This window comes from Typha latifolia, chromosome 8, assembly GCF_019914945.1.
Source record: "Typha latifolia isolate L0001 chromosome 8, TyphaL0001v2, whole genome shotgun sequence".
Lineage (NCBI taxonomy): Eukaryota > Viridiplantae > Streptophyta > Magnoliopsida > Poales > Typhaceae > Typha > Typha latifolia.
This window is the reverse complement of record NC_133093.1, coordinates 1,572,491-1,597,814: the sequence shown is the minus strand read 5'-3', so window position 1 is coordinate 1,597,814 and position 25,324 is coordinate 1,572,491. Positions and strand designations below refer to the sequence as shown.

The 25,324-nt window shown below is 35.9% G+C and overlaps 2 protein-coding genes across 3 annotated transcripts; one reads left to right on the top strand and one right to left on the bottom strand.

Moving 5' to 3' along the window:
- Window positions 1-365: 365 nt before the first annotated feature.
- Window positions 366-6,462, bottom strand: LOC140793689 (uncharacterized). The gene is made up of 3 exons (XM_073145335.1): window positions 6,117-6,462; window positions 1,402-3,816; window positions 366-760 (listed from the first exon to the last, which is right to left on the bottom strand). Exons 1-3 carry the CDS (start codon window positions 6,460-6,462, stop codon window positions 366-368), a joined length of 3,156 nt encoding a protein of 1,051 aa, XP_073001436.1.
- On the top strand, window positions 6,052-25,324 carry LOC140794056 (DNA-directed RNA polymerase 3, chloroplastic). 2 transcript variants are annotated; one of them, XM_073145870.1, is made up of 19 exons: window positions 6,052-7,015; window positions 13,412-13,618; window positions 13,691-13,824; window positions 13,908-13,974; window positions 14,435-14,493; window positions 14,777-14,894; window positions 16,232-16,345; window positions 16,493-16,624; window positions 16,742-17,158; window positions 19,069-19,119; window positions 19,917-19,987; window positions 20,287-20,371; window positions 20,498-20,650; window positions 20,757-20,831; window positions 21,006-21,095; window positions 21,736-21,783; window positions 21,863-21,977; window positions 24,324-24,427; window positions 24,573-25,324. In XM_073145870.1, the coding sequence occupies exons 1-19, from the start codon at window positions 6,461-6,463 to the stop codon at window positions 24,681-24,683; spliced, it is 2,706 nt and encodes a 901-aa protein (XP_073001971.1). In that variant the 5' UTR covers window positions 6,052-6,460; the 3' UTR covers window positions 24,684-25,324. The 2 variants fall into 2 exon arrangements, with proteins under 2 accessions (XP_073001971.1, XP_073001970.1); XM_073145869.1 differs by having other exon boundaries at window positions 14,435-14,526.

The window sequence follows — 25,324 nt, the reverse complement described above, 5'->3', positions numbered from 1 at the left end:
TAGATGATAGAGAAAGTCCTAGTTAAGCTAAAACAGGATTTGGCACAAACTTGGAAACCCAGCTTGATCCAAAAGCTTCCCATTAAGTGAGAGCCCAAGACTACATAAGTTCTTGCACTTTTTATTGTCAAATTTGCGTTCTTTCTTATAGTGGACAAAACTCTCAGATGCGATACTCATCGTTAGAGAATAACTTTAGCATAACTTGGAAGAAGGGCTTGTGTGATGTGGGTTCTCTCTTTTCTCTCGCAGCAATAAATACACCAATAGGTATGTTTCTTATTTGTTTACATTAATAGAACTCTAAAATGGAAAAGAAGCAAGCAAACAAGCAAGAACTGCTGATCTATCAATAATCTTCTCCTTTAGATTCCATGTGAGGATGTGAAGGCTGCAGTTGTATTACCATCACCAGTTAGATACTCCTTCATCTTGTTCAAATCATCAGCAGCATCAATCATGTAGGGTCTATTGGAAGGAGCTTCTTGAGTACAAAGAATCCCCAGTTCAAGCAAATCCAAAATTACTACCTTCCACATAGCTTTGATCTCTGGTTTCTTTTCTAATAGATCTGTCATCAGATCTGGGTCTATGATCTTCTCCAATTGGCTGTGGTACTTGTTCTTTACCCACTTTGCTAAGCTTTGGCTGTCTTTGAACATGTCATCTGTTGGTCTTCTTCTTGTAAGCATTTCCAGAACTACAATGCCAAAGCTATAGACATCACCCTTTGCTGAAGCACTACTGCCATACCCATATTCTGAAAGGTATTTGTGAAGACATAAGAAAATTTTATTATTCATTGCCGTAAAAATATTTAATGTAATATTGAAATCATAACAGGATTTTTTACATACTTGTGGATGAAATATTTTCTCTTTTGGAATTTGCTATTACAGTTCATTTTGATAAAATATTAATAGAATATTCATGTCATATGGTTGTTAAACTGAGCCTAAAATATCCTTCTTTCTTGAAGTTTAGAGTAGAATAGAAATTTTTTTGGCATACTCTAATAGAGACCACTTTGAGCCCCATATTTTGGTCTTTATTAATAAAAAGACACCCTCCGTTATATAGAAAGGTAAATAAAGTAGAATATTCCGTCAAAATCAAACTTGATTTTCCAAAGTTACCCTCATATTTTTCAGGAGGAGTCCATTTCAGAGAGATGTATTTTCATAAAATCGAACATAATATTCTACCATTGGTACCTTTCCCTTAGTCATGGTTAACTTAGTGTATTTTGTGAGAATAGATGCAAAAATGGGGCTCGAAGAGTAAATTCATGAAAATGCTGATTGGAATCATAACAGATAATAGCAAGCAATGATTAGTTTTCAGATCATAATATATATATATATATATATATATATATATTTCAATTGAGGTAAGTTGTACCTGGAGCAACATATCCAAGTGACCCACAAAGCAAATTGCCTGTTGAACTTGTTGCATCTTCATTTGCATTTCCTTCAGCCACTGTAGTAATCAATCTGGCTATTCCAAAGTCTGAAACCATAGCAGCCATGTCATCACTGAGGAGAATATTACTAGGCTTTAGGTCACAATGGATGACCTGAAAAGGAGAATGGTGATGAAGGTATGCCATCCCTTCGGCGACATCACTGCATATATTTACTCTTTGCATCAAGCTCAAGAATGTAGATCCTTCATGTAGATGGCTTTCCAAGCTTCCATTGGCCATGTAAGGGAGCACCAGTGCTTTAAAATCTGGAAGCACACAAGTAGTTATGATCTTCATCAAGTTTCGATGGCGAATCCTCTTCAGTACTTGGCATTCTCTGTTGAAAGTTCTGGTAGAGTTTCCTGATTGCAGTTTTAGTACTTTTATTGCAACCAAGCTGCCATCACTTAGTTCACCTCTGTAGATACTTCCAAAGCCACCAGAACCTATCAGATTGTTATGATTAAAGCCTCTTGTAGCTTCTGAAAGCTCTCTATGAGTTATTCTTTGGTGACTTCTTACTAAATTCAATTCATCCATTCTCGATCCGCCATCAATACTTTGATTTGCTGCACTTTTGATAAGTCTAATTACACAACCAACTGTGAGTAGGAAAAGTAACACTGAAACAATGCAGATGAGCAAGACTAAGGATTTATGTGAATGCAGTATGCTCTTGTGCTTTATACGGCAAGTTGGAAACCCTTCTACTCCACAGAATTCATTTCCGTCAAGTGATTCATATGTTAGAGAGGGAAAAATACCACGTGCCGGCAGTGGTCCACTGAAATTGTTGAATGAGAGATTAAGCATCTGAAGGTTGGTGCACTTCTGAAGTGAGTCTGGGACTTCACCAGAAAGTAAATTCGAGGAGACATCCAACTTTTGAAGGTTCCTGAGATTGCCAAGAGTTCCTGGAAGTGGTCCTCGGAGAGAATTATGAGATAGGTTAAGTAGCTCAACTTCAATGCAGCTTCCTATACTGGGAGGAATAAGACCACTGAAGTTATTTGCTGAAAGATCAATTGTCTGAACGTGGTCCATTTTGCTCAGCTCCAGCGGGAGAGACCCTTCCAATGAATTGTCAGAGAGATCAAAGAATCTAATTGTTGTTCTTAGGGTTGTTCTTTCTGTTTGTATTGCTCCTGTGAGTTGGTTATGAGACAAGTCCAGGGACTCTAACTTCATACTTCCAATACTTGATGGTATGGATCCGGTGAGCAAGTTTCCGCTGAGTTGCAGATACCTGAGCTGATTAAGATTGGATAGCAATTCTGGGATATGTCCAGAAATTTTGTTCCATGATAGGTCTAATAGTCCTAGATTTGTTGAATTATCTGGTGAAGGAATTTCACCTTCCAGAAAATTGTTAGGGATCCACATCCTCTCTAACTTGGGAAGATGAATTAGTTCTGATGGAATAGCTCCACTCAGAAGGTTGCCACCTAGACTCAGTGTTACTAGATTGGAAAGGTTTGATATATTCGAAGGAATTGCACCATATATGGAGTTTTCTTCCAGAAAAACTTGCGAAAGATTGACATGAAGAAGACCTATAGTTGAGGGCAGTTTACCTTTAAGGCCATTCGCTGCCAACCCAAGCCCCTGGAGATGTGTCAGATTTGAAATGGAGCTAAAGAAATGGGTGAGACTTGAATATTCTCCATCACTAGAGAGGTTGTTGTAAGAAAGATACAAGTACTGCAGTTGTGGCATATGAACTACGATATCAGAAGGTAATGGACCAGTAAGAGAATTTCCTTCAAGATCTATCATCCTAATATCTGTGAGAGAAGCTGGAATGCTGCCCATCAAATGATTAAAAGGAAGAAGAAGATCTTGCATATAAAGAAGATGGCTTCCTATGTGAGGAGGAATTGAACCATAGAGGGAATTATTAGAAAGATCTACACCAAATAACATAGTGCAATTGTAAAACAAAGACATAGGAAGACTGCCTCGAAGATGGTTACGTGCAAGGTTAAGGTATACGAGGTCTTTAAGCATGCCAAGGCTCTCAGGTATCTCATATTGTAGCCTATTATCATAAAGTATAAGTGCAGTAAGGCTAGATAACAATCCAAGGTCCACAGGAATGGGTCCTTGAAGAGAATTTTCAGACAGATCAAGATATCTAAGGCATGAAAGATTCGACAGGAATGGCGAGATTTTCCCTTGCAGAGAAATGCAAGACAAAGCAAGTTTATACACTCTTCCATTTTCGCAAGAAACACCTTCCCACTCGCAGACATGAGTCGTTTCATTCCAGTTGCTGAGAGCATTCATCGAATTGTATATGCCTTCCTTAAACACCAAGAGTGCTGCCTTGTCTGAATTGTTCGTGCCATCTGAATAGCAGGCATGAGAAGGAAGAAGAAGATAAGAGAGGAGAGAGAGTTGGGCTAATAGAATGGTGAAACACCCCATTTTTAACGGACAATCCTATCTGATAGGAGGAGCAATGTGCTACTATTCGAGCAACGCTGACAAGACTACGTTAATCAGATTGCTGAAACAGTGAGGCAATGCAGAGATAAAGGTAAGTAGGATAGTCGAAAGAAAGAAATCTTATAGTTGGAGGCTAGGCTTAGTCTTAGGTCATAACAATATATTAATTGTTCTTCTTTTTCTTTTTGAAGCAACCTATGTTAATTAATTAGAGAGGATTATGCCAGAAGTGGGAGAACAGGCTAATGCACCTCAAGTAGGTCCACTCTTTCATATCCTTATCTCTTAGCCTTTTCAAACATGGTAGATGTTGGAAAACCTCATCATTCTTTCTAATGCAATACTGCCTAAACTATCTGGTTTTGATCACTTCTGCTGACATTTCTTGTTCTGGATGTATGCTGACATTTCAAACATGCTTATGTTTTCAGCTTCTTGATTTGATTGAATTGAAGAATATAATATTGCTAAAATTGTGTTTCTTGATCTTTAAAATTTCTCACAGGAGTTCCCCCTATTGCTCAAGTATACAGTGATAAAATTAGCTATTATGCTCGCTGAAAATATATGAATTGCTACTAATCCGAAGCATAAATAGTTTGATTAGCGTTCGCAACATGTTATTGTGTGCTTCGTTATCTCAAAGTTATTTTAAGTTACTTCATGATCATAATTCTTTGTGGTGGATCATAATATAAGCAATTGCAAATCCATTATAAGATTCCTCACTAACTCTTGACAGTGAAACATAGCATTTATGGAGATTCTACCAGATAATGCAAATAATTTTCTGCATAAAAAATTATTAATTTTTAAAAGTTGGCTGTGGTGATCAACATAAATTTGTGTGTTAGTGCATGCATAATGTAAGTGGGCACATGTGCAAAATTAGAAAGAATGCATTAAAGAATGGTGTTAACAATTTATAATGCTCATTGCAATGACTTGAAAAGTTTCAAGTCTTTCACCCACCTTGCAGTTGCAATATATAATGGCCATTGCAATGACTTTGTGTTAAAATTTTAATGAAAATGCTAACACGTTTTTGACCAGTGTTTAATCAAGGATAAAAGATGAAGAATGAAGCCACATTAGTTCAGCTAAAGATTAGCTTTTCCAAATCTTGAGGTCAAAAGTTTGTACTTTTAACTCCAAAACTAATCAAAGGTCAAAAGATTAAGAATGATGCCAAAGATCATATTTTCCAAATCTTGAGGTGAAAATTTGTAGTTGACTCACCCAACCCCAATATATATATATATATATATATATATATATATATATATATATATATATATATATATGCATACATTAACTACAAACTTTATGTTAAGAATTTGGAAGAAGTTTTAACACATAGTGTAGGTATGCTTAAACCTCTATCTATGAAACTGTAGAAATATAATTTATATAAAGAGAAGAAAAAAAAAAATTAAACTCCCTTTCTCCTCTATTCTCTCAACATTAAATATCTATAAGAAAATTAATAAATATCTAAAGAGAATTAATGATAATATAATAAATATCTAAAGAGAATTAATAAATATCTATGAGAAAATTAATAAATATATAAAGAGAAGAAAAAAATTATGAGAAAGAGCCGAGAGTAATCTTAACTGAATCAATCTTAAATATCTATAAGAAAAATAATGATAATATAAAATTTTATCTATTTATACATCAACATGACATTTGCAATTTAGGTTTTATATTTTTATTATTTGCAAATAGAATCTTGATGATTAGTTAATATGTATAGAAAACATCCTGGATTAGAATAAAAACTAATACCATAATAATATTCCATTAAATATAAATGTTTTATTTCTAAAATGACTAAAATGTTCTTAGTACGACTTGGTTGGGGATATTTTTATAATTTTTAGTATATGTTAATTTAACTCAGATATAAAGGCGGTTTATTTTCAGCATATATTCATTAAATTATATGGCTTGATTTATAAATAATAAAAATATAGGGTTAAAAGACAATCACCAATATTTGGGTCATATGTGGCCAGAACCTTAAATAGGTTAGTCCAAGATATGGATGGGCTTAGGGCCAGGCCCATATGGCAAATCCCGGCCCCAAAATTAAAGGAAGAAAATATCCCCCAAATCCAATTCCAAAACCTTCTCCTTTGAGGGTTCTGCAGAGGTTTAAAGGCTCTCTCTCTATCCATTCCCCAAATCCCCCCACCTCTCCCTTCTTCCCATCCCCAATCGAATCCACTGGCTTCCTCCGCTTCCTTGCTCCCAATCCCTCTATGGGGTACCCACGAGATCCGAAGAGCAAGATTCCTACGAGAAGAGAAGCCATCAAAGAACTCCCTTCTGACCCCCTCGTTCCCCTCTCCTTCGAGCTCTTCTTGCCCAGTTCCCAGCTGGGTGTCTCGCAGTTCGCGTCGTTCTTCCCCCTTCTCGCTTGCGCCCGACCTGCCGGATCCTGACGACACGTTTCCGGTGGTGTTCTCGCAGTTGGGTTCTCTCCAATCTCCTATTTTGGTCGACCCAGATGGGGATATCGGTGTTGACGATGGTGGCATGGATTACGTCGATGGGTTGATGAGGTTTCCGTGGTTTGGCTATGGGGTTTCTCTTGATTCGTCCAGACAATCCTTAAAAAGAGCATTTTGGGAAGACCCGGATTGGACTTCGCTGGATTATTCCGACGGGCCAAATGCGGCGAAGGTTGCAGAGGCGTCGCGTGCTCTTAAGAAGGAGAAGGCGAAGTATAACGCGTTGCGGAGGAGGCAGATTAAGGCGGAGACGGAGGCGTGGGAGAAGGCGGCTGAGGAGTACAAGGAGTTGGAGAGAGTGATGCTTGAGAAGAAGCTGGCCCCTAGTTTGCCTTATGTGAAATCTCTGTTTTTGGGATGGTTCGAGCCTTTGAAAGATGCTATTGAGAAAGAGCAAAGGTTTCAGAAGGCAAAGAGGCAAAAGGCGGCTTATGCGTCTCACATTGGGTTGTTACCGGCGGATAAGATGGCGGTTATTGTGATGCATAAAATGATGGGTCTCTTGATGATGGGCCAGGAAGAGGGCTGTGTTCGGGTGATTCAAGCTGCAATTCATATTGGGGAGGCTATTGAACAAGAGGTAAGTGGCGGTGATTTTGCTTAGTATGTTTGCCAGTTATGGTACCAATTATAATTTTGGTAAACCGGCTAGGGAAAGCTATTTACAGAATAAATTATTGTTGGAGAAGGTAGGGAAAGGAAGAGGGACTCGTATCCCACCTAAGAGGATTCCACACCGAATAGTGCTGACTATAGGAAAAAGATTATGGTTAAGCGTGATTTATAATTACATTCCTTATATTTTCAACTTAGGTATTTAACCCCCCTATGGTCTAGATTAACTGTTTGATGGCCGCTAACAAAGATGCTAAATAACCATATTATCCATGTCTCCACCATGGCCTCCGAACTGAGTGCAATGATGAGATACCCAAACCCAAGTCCTATCCAAATCGCAAACTCTATTTTCCTTCCTCCTAATTTGCCAAAACCCAGCTCTATTCCTATCCAATCGCAATCCTGATCCCATTCTCTTCCCCTTACTTTCTCAAAGTCCAAGCTTCATCCAAATCCTAATCCCAATCTATTTTCCTTCCTCCTGTTAATTTGCCAAAACTCAGTTCCCTTCCTAACAGCAATCCCAATCACCCAATTCCTTCTTTCTTTAGTCACTTCTCCAAACCCTAAGCCCTATCACAATCCCAATTCCATCTTTCTTCTGTTACCTTAGGATAGCCCAAGCTCTTCCCAGCCCCAGTCAGCCAGTAATCAAGGGACTAAAAGAAAATCTCCCTTCCTATGGGAAAGAGAGAGAGAGAGGTAAGAGATTTTTTTTATGACTACCTCTTCCCAAAAAGATTATAGAGCCAACCTTGAATAGTTGGGACTAGCTGTCTGGTGGAGTTCAAATATGACTGTTGTTTTAGTTTTTGGTCATGCATAACATAATGCAACAATTTGCTATATTGTGGGAATTCTGAGGTCAAAATGGCTCCATTGTTTGCATATTTTGGAGTTGACATAGAACTTATGACTACAAACATAACAACATGTTTATGATGAAAAGGTATTAGTTTATGCTAAGTCAATGAATGGTAATGCAAGAATGGAGATCTCTCTCGTAAAGTATCCAATATTTACCTACTTCCTGATTTAGATCATGAGCCACTGCCTTATGAACATGTGAAGGATGCTTAAACTATTATACTATTCCTAGTTTAGACTTCAGAATATATTATAGCTTTTGACAATTTGGAAAACTCAGCCTCACAGGCAATGACTCATTTCTTATGAATATGACTATATTTAAGGGGTTGCTCAATTAAGTTTTTGACCAAACTAGGCCTCACAAACTTTTTTTATGCATCTAGTACACTTGAAAACTTAGATATAAGATTATGTGAGTTTTATCACATCAGCAAAACTATTGAGCCAAACAACGACTCTAAATATAAGTCCCTTTTTGGTTCAATAACTTATGTGAAAATTGAAATTGCTAAGTAAACTATCAAATCTTAGGAAGATAAATTTTCATATAAGTTGTTTTCTTATTCAATGCTAAATAGGAAAGTGATTTGTATGAAAATTTTACCTCCTAAGACTTAGGTAGTTTACTTAGCAATTTTTAAATTTTTTTATAAGTCGCTGAATTGGAAAGCGACCTATATTTGAAAATCAATATCCGGTTCAACGGTTTTGCTAACATGGTGAAATTCACCTAGTCTCATATATAATTTTCGAAGTGAATGAGACAGAAAAAAAAATCATAGCAAACTTAAAATATTCAAAAATTCCTGTTTAGTGATCATATTTTAGCACAATTTTTATAGAACATATTCTACTACAGCTTATAAAACTAAGTTTTAGTTGTCTGTTCTACATATCAGTGGTATATGTTGTTAGTTGCTTGGCTTTATCCCACTGGAAAATGACTTACAAAGTATGTTTTACTAAGTGAGCAATGAGTTACTATTGATTGTCTTGGATTAAGGTAGACATTCTCAAATTGCATTCTAGTTTTAATCATGTATTGAAAGGCGCTTGTCATGGCAGGGTGGTTCACCGGCTGCTTTGTAAACAAAGAAGCCAGCCTCCCAAAGGCTGGCGAGCCGCCTTGGTGCCTAGCGAGCTAACTTAGTAGGTCAGATGATTCTAATGATAGGTTTAAAATAAAAATTCATGCTACTTGTTTCTAAACCAAGCCCTACTTCTCGTCTCCTCACCCTTCGAACTGATGAGCCCTAGTCCTCACCTCTCCTTTGAGCTCTTATTTGATGGCGAATGGCAGCACGAGGGAGGGTTTTATGAGCCTTAATTCTCATTCTCCCCCGTCAAATTATTTTGTCCTCTCTCTCTCCCTTCTCGCCGCTATTGTTGGTTTTGTCTCTCAGTGGAGGTTTTGAAGGTGAAGTCCGATGTTGGAAAATAAACATATACCCAACATTATAATATTCACTAATAGGTGGGAAGTGAGAACCATTATCTCTGTCAAGTCACATAATGTTGCGACTTGGCAATAGTAGCCATGTAAAGGCCACATGTAGAAAGGTAGGCCTCCTCATCACTTCAACCCTACAACCTTCTATAGCCCTGCAACCTTCTATAGCCCTGCAACCATCAATGTAGAAAATTTCTTTAGCCCTCCGACCCTGAATGTTGGAAATTTCCATGGTTGCTACAAAAAGTTGTGATTACTGTTTGTGAATTAGTTGCAGTTTTGCTAGAGGAATTATTGTTAATTTTTCATATAATCTATATAATGTGGATATCAGTGACATATTACACATGCGCATGTATCAGTGCAGTTCCTCTTTCAGAAAATTAGTCTTTAAGTCAATTATTTTTATTATACATTTGCTATTTATGGTGTCTAGAGTTACGTTTACTTTTTCGCAATTGTTTAGGGTGTTATTTGCTTATTATCATTTGTAAGGTCTGTATATAAGTCAGTTTTTTACTCAATTGGGATTAAGGAAGAAATAATTTTTTTTTGAAATCTCCAATGTGAGTTTTGGGTGTAAAATTCTTGTTGAGAATGAAGGTGTGAAACTCCATTCTTTTTCTCTTTCTTTCACTATCATCGTTCCTAGAATCCCAACGATCCAATTGTTGTCATCATTTTGGTATCAAAGCAATGGTTTTTTAGGATTTAAATTTTCTCCAAACCATATTTTCTATCTCCGTCACCCATTAACTTACCCGTGCTAGCCATCTTCCTCAACCTTTATCACCAGTTCCGCCGTTTATAGACGGTCTGCCTTCGTTCAACACTTGCATTACGAATATTGAATCATTAGCGCATGAAGAGGTTGTTGTGGAGGAATGAGAAGAATCAATCATTCCGGAATTGCGAAGTAAGATCTGACCCAAAGTGGAGTGTTTGTGCATCATCCAATGGTCCATCATGACCTAAATCAACCTTCTTCTTTGCCATAAGTGAACAGAAAAAAAATCACATTCGAAAGAATTTTGAATTTTCAAATTTTCAAATTTTGAGAATTTTCAGATTTCAAATTTTCGTGTATTTTGAATTTTGAATTTTTGAATTTTTGAATTTCAAATTCTAGTTGCTTATCCTTTCTTTGAGATTTCAACAAATCTTCTTTTTCCTTAACCCTCTTAACAAATTCTAACTATCCAACAACTACCAAAGCCTATTCCAAAGTTTGAATTTTAAATATCAAAATTCCCTTTCTTTTCTTTCTTATTGTATCTACCAAAATTTCGAATTTTAACTTTGCCCCAAAATACCAAAATTCTCTCACCTTCACCAACCTATTAAACTCAAACTCATTTGAACCCAAACCAAATTAGCTTACCAACTCAACCCTATCCATATCTGTTAGCACCTAACCCAATACGACCCATTAGCCTTAACCCCAACCCCATTTCCACCTTAGCCTTAAATCATCTTCGACCTCAGCATATTTAAACCTATTTTAATCTCACCCCAGTTCCTTCTTTTACCAAATTCCCCATAGCTAGCAACTTCTTCACCAACGTTGTCACTGTTAGTAGTGCTCTCCACTAATGCTGTCATCACCGGTGAGTCTCTCCACCAATGTCGGCATCGCCATCCCCATTCTTCGCCACCACTAACGCCATCTTCTTTGAACTCCGCTGCCTACCGTCACCTGCTTATAGCTGCCAACCCCTATCCATCGCTGTCGCGTCCCTATCGACTTCTTCTCTCATCCCCATGATCAGTGCCCTTTCTAAAACTGAGGACAAATCTTAACATCATGAAGATTTGGGTATGAAACCCTAGCTTGAGGGTGAAAGTGTGAAATCTATCCCTAAGCATGATGATATTTGGCTTGACTAAGAATGGTAAGAGCCCGACAGACTAAAGCAGTATGAGAAAAATCTCAGTCCACTGCTCGAAGTCACTAAGGACAAGTCTTATCATTAGAAAAATTTGGGTATGAAACTTTTTCTTGAGGGTAGAGGTGTGAAACTTATCCCTAAATATGATGATATTTGGCTTAACTGAAGTAACTTGAAGTGTCAGAAAACTGTTAGACTAGAGCAATCTGAATGCTGCCGGGGACAAACTCGACAAAGTCGAGTTCTATTCCACTCGAGGAGTATGATGCGGACATCAGTGACATATTACACAGGCGCATGTATCAGTGCAGTTCCTAATTCAGGAAATTAGTCTTAGTAAATTATTTTATTATACATTTGTTATTTATGGTGTTTAGAGTTATATTTACTTTTTTGCAATTGTTTAAGGTGTTATTTGCTTATTATCATTTGTAAGGTCTATATATAAGCCAACTTTTTACTCAATCAGAGTTAATGAAGAAATAAATTTTTTTTTGAGATCTCCAATGTGAGTTTTGGGTATGAAATTCTTATTGAGAATGGATGTGTGAAACCCTATTCTTTTTCTCTTTCTTTCACCATCATTGTTCCTAGAATTCTAACGATCAAATTATTTCACATCCATATATTATAATTTATTATATAATTATTTTTAATTTTTATATATTAAAAGTGCTAGACTACCTGGCACTATCTTGGCACTGCATACCTCCTAGGTGTTGTGTAGTGGGGTTGACCACCCACAAACCGCAAATGCCTTTTAAAACATTGATTTTAATCAACTTTACTTGATCTATTATCTAAGTTAAAGACTTAAAGTATGTCAATTTGATTTATGATCATAGCTTACTGTTAATCTAGATTGAGATGGTCAGTGAAGCACACAAGTAAATGACAACAAGTGAATGAATTATCTTTAAATGCCAACTCAGAAGGAAAACATTATCTAATCTTGATAGAATGAAGCTATAACATATTTAATTGTTGAAGAGAGTGTTGCTCAAGCATGATAAAACCAGATGGATATTAGGACATCCTTAACATGTAAAATGCATTTATTTGTGCGAGAATATAAAAAAAATAAGAACCATTGGAACAACTTATTTGTAAAGCAGTTGGCGATTTAACAAATTGGATATACATTGCAAACTTCTTATGCAAATAGGAAGGCACTCTCAAGCTAAAATTGCATAACTGTTGTACTAACTTCTTGAAATGTTTTAAACTTTGAAGTTTGATATTTATATCAACAATGGCCGTGTTAAAGGCACGTGCTGTGTCGTGCCACCATCAGCAACTCGTGCCTACGCCGGACGCCTCTATATGCTAGTGGCGTGGCCCTGCATGCCATTGGTACTCATTAAAATATTTTTTATAATAAATTCAGAATATTTAAAGATGTTTTTAGGTCTTCAACGCATCGATCTTTGGTTTTTGGTTTGAATATATATATATATATATATATATATATATATATTAAAATATACATGATAATATTTTATCTTTAGATTATTTTCATAAATGACTATTTTATTAAAGATATAACAATGGTCATATTATTTAACACATAATTTGATTGAATACATTTATTAAAACTTATATTAATGATTGAACATTCTATAATAACATTCAACATATAATATTAATTGATAATAATTTAATAATTAAAATTAATATTTAGTTGAACATAGAATGATGGGGAGGATCAAAGATTTCATTTGCTGACACAAATATAACACAAAAATGTTACGTTATATATTGTTGATAATCTTTAATCATATTGATGATAATGACTTCATTTGCCGATACAAGAATAACACTAAAGTTGTTTGATGTTGATGGAAATTAAAAAAAAAGTAAAAAAAAAGACTCCACATTGGCACGGGTCGGCATGCTCCCATACCGAACAGGCATGGCTCAGCACGGGGGTGTGCCAGGTGCCGTGCCATCACCGGCACGACCATCCTTGATTTATATTATGAAACTCTTTGGTTTCTGGTTTGACTTGGTATCTTTTTAACTATTCACATATTTGTGGTAATGTGATTTTTTTGTGCCCGACTTAATTAACCTTTTTTGTTGAGTTTTGTCTATCTGCATTCATGTAATTGTGTATATGTTCTTACTGCAAATTACTTATGGAATGCAGTTTAAGATCCATGCATATCTCCAGAAGACTAAGAGATCAGGAAAGAGAAAAAATCAAGGTGAAGAAAATAAAAACGAAAGCAAAGAACAGGAGAACCTTCGGAAGCGTCTAATGAATTTAGTAAAAATGAAAAAGTTGAGTGAGGTACAAAAGCTAATAAAAACTGAGATTGAGATAGAGCCTTGGGGTAGGGATGCCCAAGCAAAGGTTCGTGGTCTCTTTCAAGTTCCTAGCTGTTGTCTATATACTCTGAAACTTATGCCCCTTCTGTGTTTGCAGTTGGGAAGTCGCTTAATAGAACTACTAATAGATTCAGCATTTGTCCAACCACCCCCTAGCCAATTGGCAGATGACCTGCCAGAAATTCATCCTGCATTTCGACATACTTTCAGAATTGCTGCTAAGGAAGAGGGGTATAACAGAAGATCCTTTTCTTCATCATCTAGTGATAATCCTCGTACTATAATGGTGAGTAATTTTTGTTTTATCCTGTCAGGAAACTAAGGAACAGGTATGGGGTGATTGATTGTGATCCTCTTGTCCACAAAGGGCTTGATAGCACCGTAAGTTTTTTCAGCTTAAATTTATTTTACTATCACAGAAGAAATGGTTATGGATTCTGATTGCATGTTTCTATTCAAAATATCAATTCTTGTCTTGCTTAATACTCGCCCAAGTAGGAAATGCTTGTTTACTTAGTTAGTATTGCTGTGTATGTCTTGGTTCCCTCCAATTACAAACTGTATATGATCAGCTTTTACTAGGAAATATTGTAAATTCTAATACTAGGCATCAACTCATAGTTTTCTGCTTTTGCTTCTCTGATTTTATTGTAAGACGTATGAGAGACTGTTATCATACTATAGTATATCTTATGGATCTGTATAGTTTGATAACTCTCATTTATTCCCTTCTATCTTTTTTGTTCTTTTCTCCTTCCATGAGGCATATTATATTATCACATATGCTCATTGTTTTTATAAACAGAAACATTATGTCTATTTACATTTGTTTATTCTGCAGGCTAGGCATATGGTGATTCCATACCTTCCGATGCTTATCCCACCCAAAAGTTGGAAGGGGTATGATTTTGATGGAAATTTGAATGTCATTAGGTGCCTCTATGCTTACTAAGTTACTATTTTTTGTTATTTGTAATCCGTGTAAAGAGGATCTTGAGATACTATTCCTATGGAACTGCATTTTGTTGCTTGTGATTAATGCATATCAGTGAAAGAATGTTAGCATACTGTTATATTCTTGGTTATTTGAGGATAATGTATTTAATCTCATGCTTTGTAGAAAAAATTGTTTTGTTCATCTCTATTATAATTGGTAGCTATTCACCAGTATTTTCCTGTTCAGATATGATAAAGGTGGACATTTGTTTCTACCCTCCTACATTATGCGGACACATGGCGCGAAGGATCAACAAGATGCAATTCGAAGTGTTCCAAGAAAACAGCTGCAGAAAGTATTTGAGGTCTCGATCTGTCATCTTTTATCAACAATATTAACTGAATTGAACTTTTTTTTCATTTAACAATATAACAGAGTTTATTAGTTACCAAGTTTCTATTAATATGCCTTCACTTTTCTGATGAACGAGGAATGCTTTACTTGATAACAAACTCTAAGAAAACTTTAAGCTTGTAAATCATGATCTATCTGCTCTACTTTCTGGAGACTATACCAGCATTACTCTCTGACTCCAGCATCAACCAAGGAAAAAGCTAAAACTAAATAAAGAAGCTCATTTGCTAGGGGCTAATTAAGAAAATAAAGAAATTATTGAAGATACCTTTCTGTTTGACCTAAGTTTCTTTGGGTTTAAAGGTATCACATCTTTTATTATTATTGCAATGTTGGACTATACTTCTACGTGCCCAAGCATTTACTCCGTTGTTTACAGCAGGCTAACTTTTAGTCTATTTTTGAGTGCCTCTGGATTGACAGCTTGTGTGAGAGTTCAGTTGTATCTCATATGCACATATCTTTTCACTTGTCCAGGCACTCCTTTTAGGACTCTTCCAATCTAGTTCCTTATTGCTAGATGCCTTCTTTCTCTAAGTTCCTTCTTGTTATGCTTACCTGCTAATATGGTCAGTTAGCATTCTTTCTTACTGGAACTGCAGATCGTACATTTAGTGTAAGTACCTAAATATTATCTCCTTTTGTATATGGAGCTCCATCTGTTAGTAGGTAGTCTCTGTCAGACATATGCTTTAAAAGAGTCAAATGTAAAGAAACTTAATATGTTGTTCACTTAAAAAATTTCCATGAATTGCATGAATTTATTGATGCAAATGTGGGAGGGAATACAAGAACAGGAGATACTAACATTTCTAAAGTATAGGAAACTGCTCTGCTAAATGTTGCTCTGTAAAGTAGTCAAGTAGTAATTCTCTTAATTGATATCTTTATGATTTGGTTGGTGCATTTTGCTTATATTTTGTTCTTTAACGTAATTATATTCATATAATTAATTTTTTTGCAAGTAAATCTGCTCTAAAATTTTCTAGTAAATTCAATTTTTCATACTATTTAGTTTAAAGCCTAAACATGCTGGTTCGCCAATCATGTTATATGGCGAAGTCACCCCAATCTTCTCATACGGTGTTGCTCATTTAAAACTTTTGAGTTCAATTACTTCTGCTTTTCTTTCTTCTGAGCTGTCCCCAACAAATTAAGGTCTTGGAATGTCCTCAATTTGTACTTCCAAAGATCAACCAAGCACTTCTCTAGTTTTCTCTTTTTCCTTGTGCTTTTCTGAGGTAGTACAAGGTTTCATGGCATTCCATCTTTGCTGATTTCTCCCAGGCGCTTGATACCCTGGGATGTACCAAATGGAGGATAAACAGAAGAATACTTAATGTTGTAGAGAGCATTTGGAGTAAAGGTGGAGGTATCGCAGGACTAGTTGATCGTCAAGATGTGAGTACAAGCCAACTCATTTGTAAGGATACTATTTTATTTTAATCCGATTATTTGGAAGTTTGACCTGTTAGGTCCATTTAGATTTATTTCAATAGAATGGTTTATAGGTAGGATAACCATTTATGGTTCCCTCTTCCTTTGCAGATTCCTTTAACAGAAAGACCCGACTCAGATGATCCAGTTGAAATCCAGAAATGGAGATGGAGTGTCAGAAAAGCAAAAAAGGCTAACAATGAGATGCATGCTCAACGATGTGATACAGAGCTTAAACTTTCTGTACTGTCCCATTTAGTCATATACTTCATTCTTTCCTTCTTTCAATTTGTTGCATATCTTAAGGTTTTCATATATTTAATCTCTCAATAAGTGCTGATAGCATTCAATTCGAAACAGGTTGCCCGTAAAATGAGAGATGAGGATGGATTTCACTATCCTCATAATCTAGATTTCCGTGGTCGTGCCTACCCTATGCATTCACACTTGAATCATTTAAGTTCAGATCTTTGTCGAGGAGTTCTGGAATTTGCTGAAGGACGGCGATTGGGGAAGTCTGGTTTACATTGGCTGAAAATACATTTAGCGAACATCTTTGGTGGTGGTGTTGAAAAGCTTTCATATCAGGAGAGGTTGGACTTTGTGGAGAATAACTTGCAGGATATTTTTGATTCAGCAGCAAATCCTATTGATGGAAAGTGCTGGTGGATAAATGCTGAAGATCCTTTCCAGTGCTTAGCTGCATGTATTGATCTTACCGATGCCCTGAAAAGCTCATCACCACACAATGCTGTCTCCCACCTACCCATCCATCAGGTGACCATTTCATCTTACTCATAGAAGACCAGATTTTAAGTACCCTAAAAAATTTAAGCTGCATCATGCACATCCTTCTTGGTTCGTCTGTCTAGACGAAAATTTCAAGGAAGACACATGAAGGAAGATTTGCATATGAATATTTCTTTGATCTTCTACTGACTACTGCAAAGAAAAGATGTGCAAAATTGGGAAAATTAGTTATTTATGAAATTTGAACTCTATTAGCTGATATATAATTTTCTAACAGCAATCTTGATAATTAAAAAGTTTGAAGGTGGGCTCTAAATCAATGACCAAACAATTGAAGTAATTTTTATTAGATCCTTGATGGTTTTGGGCCAGTTTGCACAAACATTATTGTTCCATCAGAACACTTGTTACATCCGACACAGATAGATGAAGGATTGTTAAGAAAAAAGAATATTTTCTCCTGGAATATGCTGAAACAGTTTTTCATTATTTACCTGACAAACCACATTGCTCGCGTAAATTAGAACTTTAGCTTTTATTATCATGAATCATCAAGCTCTTCTCTTTCCCTCTCTGTGCATATCGGTTCATAGTTTGGAAGTTGTTAGTTGTCAACGACCTAAGATTTTAAATTTCATAGCTCATGTTCTCCATTTTGCTCTACCTTGGTGGATATCCTTCATTGACAACAGTATGCTATTCAATATTTCTATCTAAGTCTTTCTTGGCTTCCTCTTCATATGGTCTCTTTAAGTTTAATTGAACCAAGGTTGACTTATCTATGTTGCAACCAAGCTGGTGAATTAATGGCAGCTCTGTTCCAAATAGCACAGTTTAGCAAGTGAGACCATTCACTTATCTATGTTGACTTATCTATGTTGCAACCAAGCTGGTGAATTAATGGCAGCTCTGTTCCAAATAGCACAGTTTAGCAAGCGGGACCATTCATTTGTGCCATCTAAAGATTCTAAACCCTCACTGAATAATGCCTTTTGAATCAGTACTGGGTAATGAGAGTGGCAGGGGGTGCTATTCCTATTCTGGAAGGCATTGACACTTAATCTGCTGATTGGAGGTGCACTATGTAGTTTGCACATGACTAAAACATTTTTATAGTTTTCTTGTATTATATCCTGATCCTTACATATACGATATTGTCTTTCCTATATTTTCTTGAGAGCCCATCTGGAACTGTATTTCTTGTTTTCTCACCACCTTATAGAATTGTAAGACATTGCTTGGTCTGTGAATGTTATGACGTTGTTGTTTTGATATGCAAAGCAGCGATGACCATAAACAAGTAGAAGCAGTTGTTCAGTTTAGATAATCTTGCTTTTATTCCATACTAGTTTATTCAACTTAACATTGAATAATTTGATGTATCTTTCAATGACCAGAATGTAGATTTCCCATTATTGGATTTAGAAAAGATACTATAAACTGACAATGCTTCTAGATCTTGTCTAATGTTGCGACTTTAACTTTTAAACTTTAGTTTATTCAATCTCCACAATCTCCATGCAACCTCTTGTCCTTCTAGTCTCAGTTTGTTTTTGAAAGGTAGAATCTTCATGTTTCTGGTTATCTTGATTGTGTAGCACTCCTTTCATTCATATACCATAATGACTATGTAGTAGGTATATTTGCAGAAATGTATGCTTTGTTCTATTAAAAATTAATAATTGGGACTATTTTCTATGGTGATAGCTGAATCATGTCATCTACGAACAGGCTTAGTAAGATCAGAAGAATAGGATAAATGATGTTGCATTACCCTATGTCTCCATCTATTCAACTCACCTTTTCTATTGTATAGATATTATAGTGAATATATTCACTTTGCTTTGCTCTGGCTTTTGCATAAAACAATATCACTTTGAACAATTTGGTATTTCAGATGCACCTTAGTTGTCTGACCTGCTGCTGGTTCTTTACAGGATGGTTCATGCAATGGGTTGCAGCACTATGCGGCTTTAGGAAGAGACAGTGTAAGCCACTGTTGGTCTTTTCACTTATTCTGCTTTGTTGTTTTACAACAGTTTCCTATATGCTCTATAACTATCTGCTTTGTGAATAACTGATAGTTATGATACTTTCAGGCTAGCACTGATGGTTAAGTTTATTGGAGAAACTCATTCTCATTTAACTCCCAGCTTATTCACTTCTTTTTTGGGTGAAATTTTATCTAGAAGGTTATAAGTTACCTTCTGATAACGCAATATCTGGATGTTTTTAACCTTAATCTTTCATAACATAGTAAAATTAATTGTTGGTATCTTGAATTTATTGGTCATGTTTGCTTGATTGGAAGTGTAATTCTCTGTTGTGATGCTGCTTTGCCCAAGATTTGGACATTATAACTCCAAGGAGTTCAAGAAACTGTAGGACAGATATAGAAAGGCTAGTTTGACAGGACATGAGCTGCTGAGTTCAATTACTCCCTTCCCACTCATTCTTGCACAAACACAGATATTGTCTTCGTTCCATTGTGTAGATCAGCATTTGTAAACATACACATGATATTGACATGGATAAATGACAGTCAATAATATAAGAAATCTTAAGATTAAGACATGACTATTGCACTGGGTATGTAGTTTAGAATCAATGCTCTTCTGTATGAGTTTCTCATTTCCAGATGGGTTATTTTTTACTCAAGTAGTAGCCTTGTCCAGTTCACATTCCACGGTAGTTATTTGATAGTTGGATATGCTCAAAATTTCTTTTATACTCTTTAGTTGTACAGATATAGAACAGGTAATGATTGATTATTCTTAATTCTCAGTTAGAGGCAGCTGCTGTCAATTTGGTTGCTGGAGAGAAACCTGCAGATGTTTACTCAGGAATAGCTGCTAGGTAATACTATTTTCTGTGGCTTAGCTTATTTGGCTTTATTATGGGGCGCATGCACTATCTTCTGTTCATTTTCAAGACACAAGCATGGAATTTTGTATCTCTGAGAAGTGAGGCTTTCACCACGAAGTTAAGAGATTTATATTTTGGGTCAAGTTTTTAATTTTTTTCAGAAATGTTTGGGGTGGCACTATTTAATTTACATAATTATCTCTTTTATAACCTTTGCCTGTAGTATTTGTTCTCTTAAAAGTTTGGAGTCATGTGACTATATTTCATTATCCTGCATGTGCAAACTGAAGGGTTGTGGATCTTATGAGAGAAGACTCTAAAAAAGATCCTGCTACTGATCCAACTGCTTCATTGGCCAAGGTCTTAGTTGATCAGGTTAGCTTTCGTGGATTCTATACCGGCAATGTAATCATGCTACTTTTCTGATTTCTAGAAGAGATATTCTATTGTTGTGATTTCTAACATTGCAGTTGAATCTTATTTGATCTTGGTAGCTTTCAGGTGGATCGGAAACTTGTAAAGCAGACAGTGATGACATCAGTTTATGGTGTGACTTATGTTGGTGCTCGTGAGCAGATCAAGAGGAGACTAGCAGAGAAGGGGCTGATTACAGACGAGAGGTTGCTGTTCAGTGCATCTTGCTATGCTGCTAAGGTAGATGCTCTCTTACTATCTGTTTAAATGTGTCATCTTCAAATATTACCGTTTGATAATGCATTTGTGAATACGGCTTACTGACATAAGTGGCCTTTTGATAAAGGTGACATTGGATGCTCTAGGAGAGATGTTCCAAGCGGCACGTAGCATCATGAAATGGCTTGCTGATTGTGCAAAGGTTTGTTTTCTTCTACTATCTTCCTGATTAGTATTTAGAAGACTGAACCATTAGACTTTTCCAGATCAGACTAAGTCAAGCTTAATAATTTAAATTATCTATTTTGCCAAGATTTTCAATTAATGGAATACACCACTTTCACGCCTCAGCTGTGATATTTTGTTTTTTGAACAGGTGATCGCTTCGGAGAATCAGCCTGTCAGATGGACTACTCCTCTTGGTCTTCCAGTTGTTCAGCCATACAGGAACTATGAGAGGCATCTTGTGAGTTACTAAATTTATTTATATTGGATGCTTGACAATTTTCTCTCATCTGTAGTTGAGAGCACTCATACTCAGGATTATAGTAAATATAAGCTCATTTGCTTGTCATATATATGAACTTGCAACAGTAATTATAAGATTTTACTTTGTTTCATCTTAACTTATGGATGTAAAGGAAAAGCAACATTGATTGGCAGTATTTGATAATGAAACTTTCATTTTCATCGAAGTACTCCAGTATGATGTTGTATGAGAAAATGCTTGCTGACTGAATTTTAAACAAGAATTGCAGTAGTAAATTGTTGCTTCTTGGTCAGAAAGTATGTCAGATAATACTACTCTAAATCAGTAACAAGGATGAAGTGATGAACTTTACTTTTATGTGATTATAGACCAATAGTAAGGACTGTTGTTGTTGACTCAATTAGTCAATTTGAAGAGCCAGGGGAGTAATACAAAGTTTGTGCTAATTTTTCTATGATATAAACAAGGCACTAATTAGCAAAATCTTCCTGCAAGTAAACTGACTTCTTCTAACTTTGATTTCTCTACTCTACACTTGTTTGATAAACTTTTTTGGTTTATATATTGTTTTAATTTCATTTTATTGACATTTTGAGCTTGCTTTCTTGATATTCAGATACGAACTTCCCTTCAGGTTCTGGCCTTACAACGAGAGGGCCATACGGTGAGCCTTAAATGCTTCTAAATGTTTTTATTTATCAGAATGTTTGCAATTCACTTGATTGTGCTCTTCCTAATTCCAGGTTTCAGTTAAACGGCAGAAGACAGCTTTCCCACCAAATTTTGTACACTCTCTTGATGGTTCACATATGATGATGACTGCCATTGCCTGCAAAAATTCTGGCTTACAGTTTGCAGGTATGTTCTGATTCTGTTTGAGCCACATTCAGTTCTCTTATCTTGCCTGAAATAAGGTAATATAAGCTTATAAACTGTCAATTGCCTTTACTTGATAGTTCAAATTACAAAAAAAAATCTCTTAGATTGCATCTTGGTCGTTGTCATGATCAAAATTACGTTTTCCTAAATGTCCACACACATTTTACTATATTATCTCCAGTATCTACCTTCCCTATTTCACGTCATCAATGCTAATCCAAGATGCCTTGTTTGTTGAAGCATAATCATTTTGCATTCACAGTATTAAATCTTGTTTATCTGCCATTTCACCGCAATTTGATGAACTTTCTACACTCTTCTGTGTTAGTTTACCTACAGTTGTACCTCCTTGCTCATTTTATTTTGTTATAATCTTTTAGCTGTCGAACTCTGTGATCCATTTAGTTATTTTGACTAAATGGTGCCTCTCCTACTAATCTTCATCTTCATAGCGTGACATGCCAAGTTTGCATTCAACCTTGCTTGTATATCTTGTAAAAGTAACTTACATTTGTAACAATCTCTTTCCGTGAAATTCTGAAGTGAAGTTCATTTGTAACAATCTCATTCCATTGAAATTGCGAAGTGAAGTTTAGATTGAGAGAGCATCAGGTAGATTGATGATAAGGCCTGGCTTCTTTCAGCCAAGTGGTTCTGCCTTTAAGTTGTGGAGATGGCTCTTACAATAGGGGGGACACAACTGCACACATCTTGTTCTACTAGACCTTGCATTAGTGGGAATCTCATTAAGTGGGACACCTTAAGTTTTGGTATCACTTGTACTTGTTTTCTGGCTAGAAATTCTCACATTCTCGACATTTTTAGTCAGTTTCAAGGTCCTATGAGAAAATAAAATAAAGTAATAAACTGAGAAAAATCAGGAAGTAGGAGAGAGAACAATTGTATGGAATATTTTACACATCAGTTGTAATCTTGCTGTCATAAGAACCTTGTTCCTGAATATTATGTTATTTTGGGCTTTTCATATTATTTACAATTTCATGCTAAATTTGGAAGACCAATTAGTTGATTGCTTTTCTGATGTCAGATCTTTAAGGAAATGGAGAAGAATATTGTGGCATTCATATAATTAGAAGGAAGACTTTGGAATTGAGCACATATTTAGAGCATATATGAGCTCAAAATTCGAAAATATCCTATGTTGAATATAGAATAGCAGATCTTGAAATTTGGAAACAAAAACATATTTAAAGTAGAGATGAGGTCAATTTTTTATTTTCAATCCCATGCCCCATGCTTCGCAAGATTCAATCTTGTTATTCCACCCTTGTTCTCACAACTGTCGTGCAAAAAAGCAACTCAAATGATGCAGAAAGTTTTAAAGGAAAGCCAGAGAAATGGCCTCTGTATTTCACCATTCCTCAAGTTACATACTTGTCATGGCTTCATCAAACATATTCTTTGTAATTATCTATACCATGTGGTAAACATATCCTTCTGTGAACATTTTATCTTATTTCTTTATATATGTTATGATAAGTTAGTGATTTAATTAGAACGAGGTACAAGTTCTACCATCTCTCCAGACGAAGACATTTTCTTCTCATTGCCTTCACATTAGAAAACATTTGAGTTTTCTATCTTTCTTTTAGTGACACAGATGATCTAAACTCTGTCCTTAATTGTACTGGAAGATTCAAAGAGAGTTTTAGTTAAGAACTACATTGCAAAATTGCAATTATCATTCATTATAATTTTTGCCCTGAAGACATCTTTACTGCTTGCTGTTGAGCTATATGTAATATTTGAACTTTCATTACTGTCTGCTTCAGAAGAAAGAAGCTTATGCGCTTAAGAAAACCATATGCCAGCCAGCATCATCACTTCTGTTACCTCAACTTTCCTTTTGCATATAAGCAGATTTCCGAAGCAAATTTAGTTCATTGTCTGGTTGTTCCTCTAAACTGAGAATAAGTGAATGTGAGGGTTCAGGTTTGTAAGTAGAAGAATGCTCGAGAAATAACATGGTGTAGAGGACCAATAAATAATCTGTACTTAAGTAGAAGAGCACATGCAATTTGTGTATCTTAGGTTGAATAATGGTGTACTATCATCATAAGTTTGTCACCCTTAATTTGTTTGGCCTACAATTCTGTTTCTTCTACTTTTGAGAAATCAGAAATTCAGTAATCCTGATGATTGAAATTTGCCTCTAGTGTGAATAAGGAACCTTCTTTCTATTTAGTGCTACTCATCTGTAAGTTATATAGCCATGTCTGATGATTGGTTTGACAGAAACTGTAGACCTAAGTTTCTCTGACATTATTATATCTGCTATTTTCTTAATGAATTTTTTGAATGCAGGAGTGCACGACTCTTTTTGGACACATGCATGTGATGTTGACAGAATGAACCAAATCTTGAGAGAGCAATTTGTTGATCTTTACAATATTCCCATTCTCGAGAACGTAAGCAACTCACGAGCATGCTTCTCCTTTAGCATCCTGACTGTCTTTTTCTAATATCGATAAAATGAAAGCATTATCTTTTCTTGAAATAAAATGATAACTTCTTTGCTGATAAGTTTTCTCTTGTTCTGTTTGCTACATTCAGTTGCTAGAGGGCTTCCAAACATCCTTCCCAACATTAACATTTCCTCCTCTTCCAGAACGAGGCGACTTTGACCTAACAGAAGTTCTCGAGTCTCCTTACTTTTTCAATTGAGTTAAAAATAATCTCATACAAAGTTCTGCCATCATTTGCTACTGACTCCTGGTTGAAGTGCACGATGTTGCAGATGAAGCAGCCACAACGTGCATGTTCAGCGGTACATAGAAATAGACATGTACAGAAAAAGCTGATATCTAACCAGAGTATACGAAGTTCCACCATTGGCTAAGCAACTTAGGTGCTTGGATAGTTCTGCAACATTTTCAAGCTACTATTGCTCATGTTGGTCTTCCACATACAATGCTACAAGCAGTGGCAGTTTGGGAGTATAATACTTGGTCCCTGTGAGATCAGAACTGGAAGTTTCAGAGAGGTTGGTTTGGATTACTGAAATGAAGAAGGCAATCCACAGATTGGATAGTATTCTACAGTTAGCGAGTTCTGGACCATTCAGCAGCGAATATCTTGCAGCGGTTTTGCCTGGCTATGTGACTGACTAATTTCTAGCTTAATTCAATTTCAACTATAGTCATCATGACCAATAGAATCCGGGAACCACATTCTTTTGTTTTTGTAATATAGTTGTATGTCCTTGAGAGGAAGAAGAGAGTAGTTTCTATGAACAAAACTACTTTTGAGAAAGTTTTTATGAAAAAAAAAGTTGTGGTTGTGAATAAAGTCATCAAATTTTTGTA

Excerpts from the sequence above, each read along its gene's own strand:
- LOC140793689 (XM_073145335.1), bottom strand. The coding sequence starts at position 6,462 with ATGCCACCATCGTCAACACCGATATCCCCATCTGGGTCGACCAAAATA. Across the intron at positions 3,817-6,116 it reads GGGATGGGAAGAAGGGAGAG|ATGGCACGAACAATTCAGAC; the intron begins GTGGGGGGATTT and ends CCTGCTATTCAG. Across the intron at positions 761-1,401 it reads ACTTGGATATGTTGCTCCAG|AATATGGGTATGGCAGTAGT; the intron begins GTACAACTTACC and ends AATACCTTTCAG.
- LOC140794056 (XM_073145869.1), top strand. The coding sequence starts at position 6,461 with ATGGATTACGTCGATGGGTTGATGAGGTTTCCGTGGTTTGGCTATGGG. Across the intron at positions 17,159-19,068 it reads CCCACCTACCCATCCATCAG|GATGGTTCATGCAATGGGTT; the intron begins GTGACCATTTCA and ends GGTTCTTTACAG. Across the intron at positions 20,372-20,497 it reads CCAAGGTCTTAGTTGATCAG|GTGGATCGGAAACTTGTAAA; the intron begins GTTAGCTTTCGT and ends GGTAGCTTTCAG.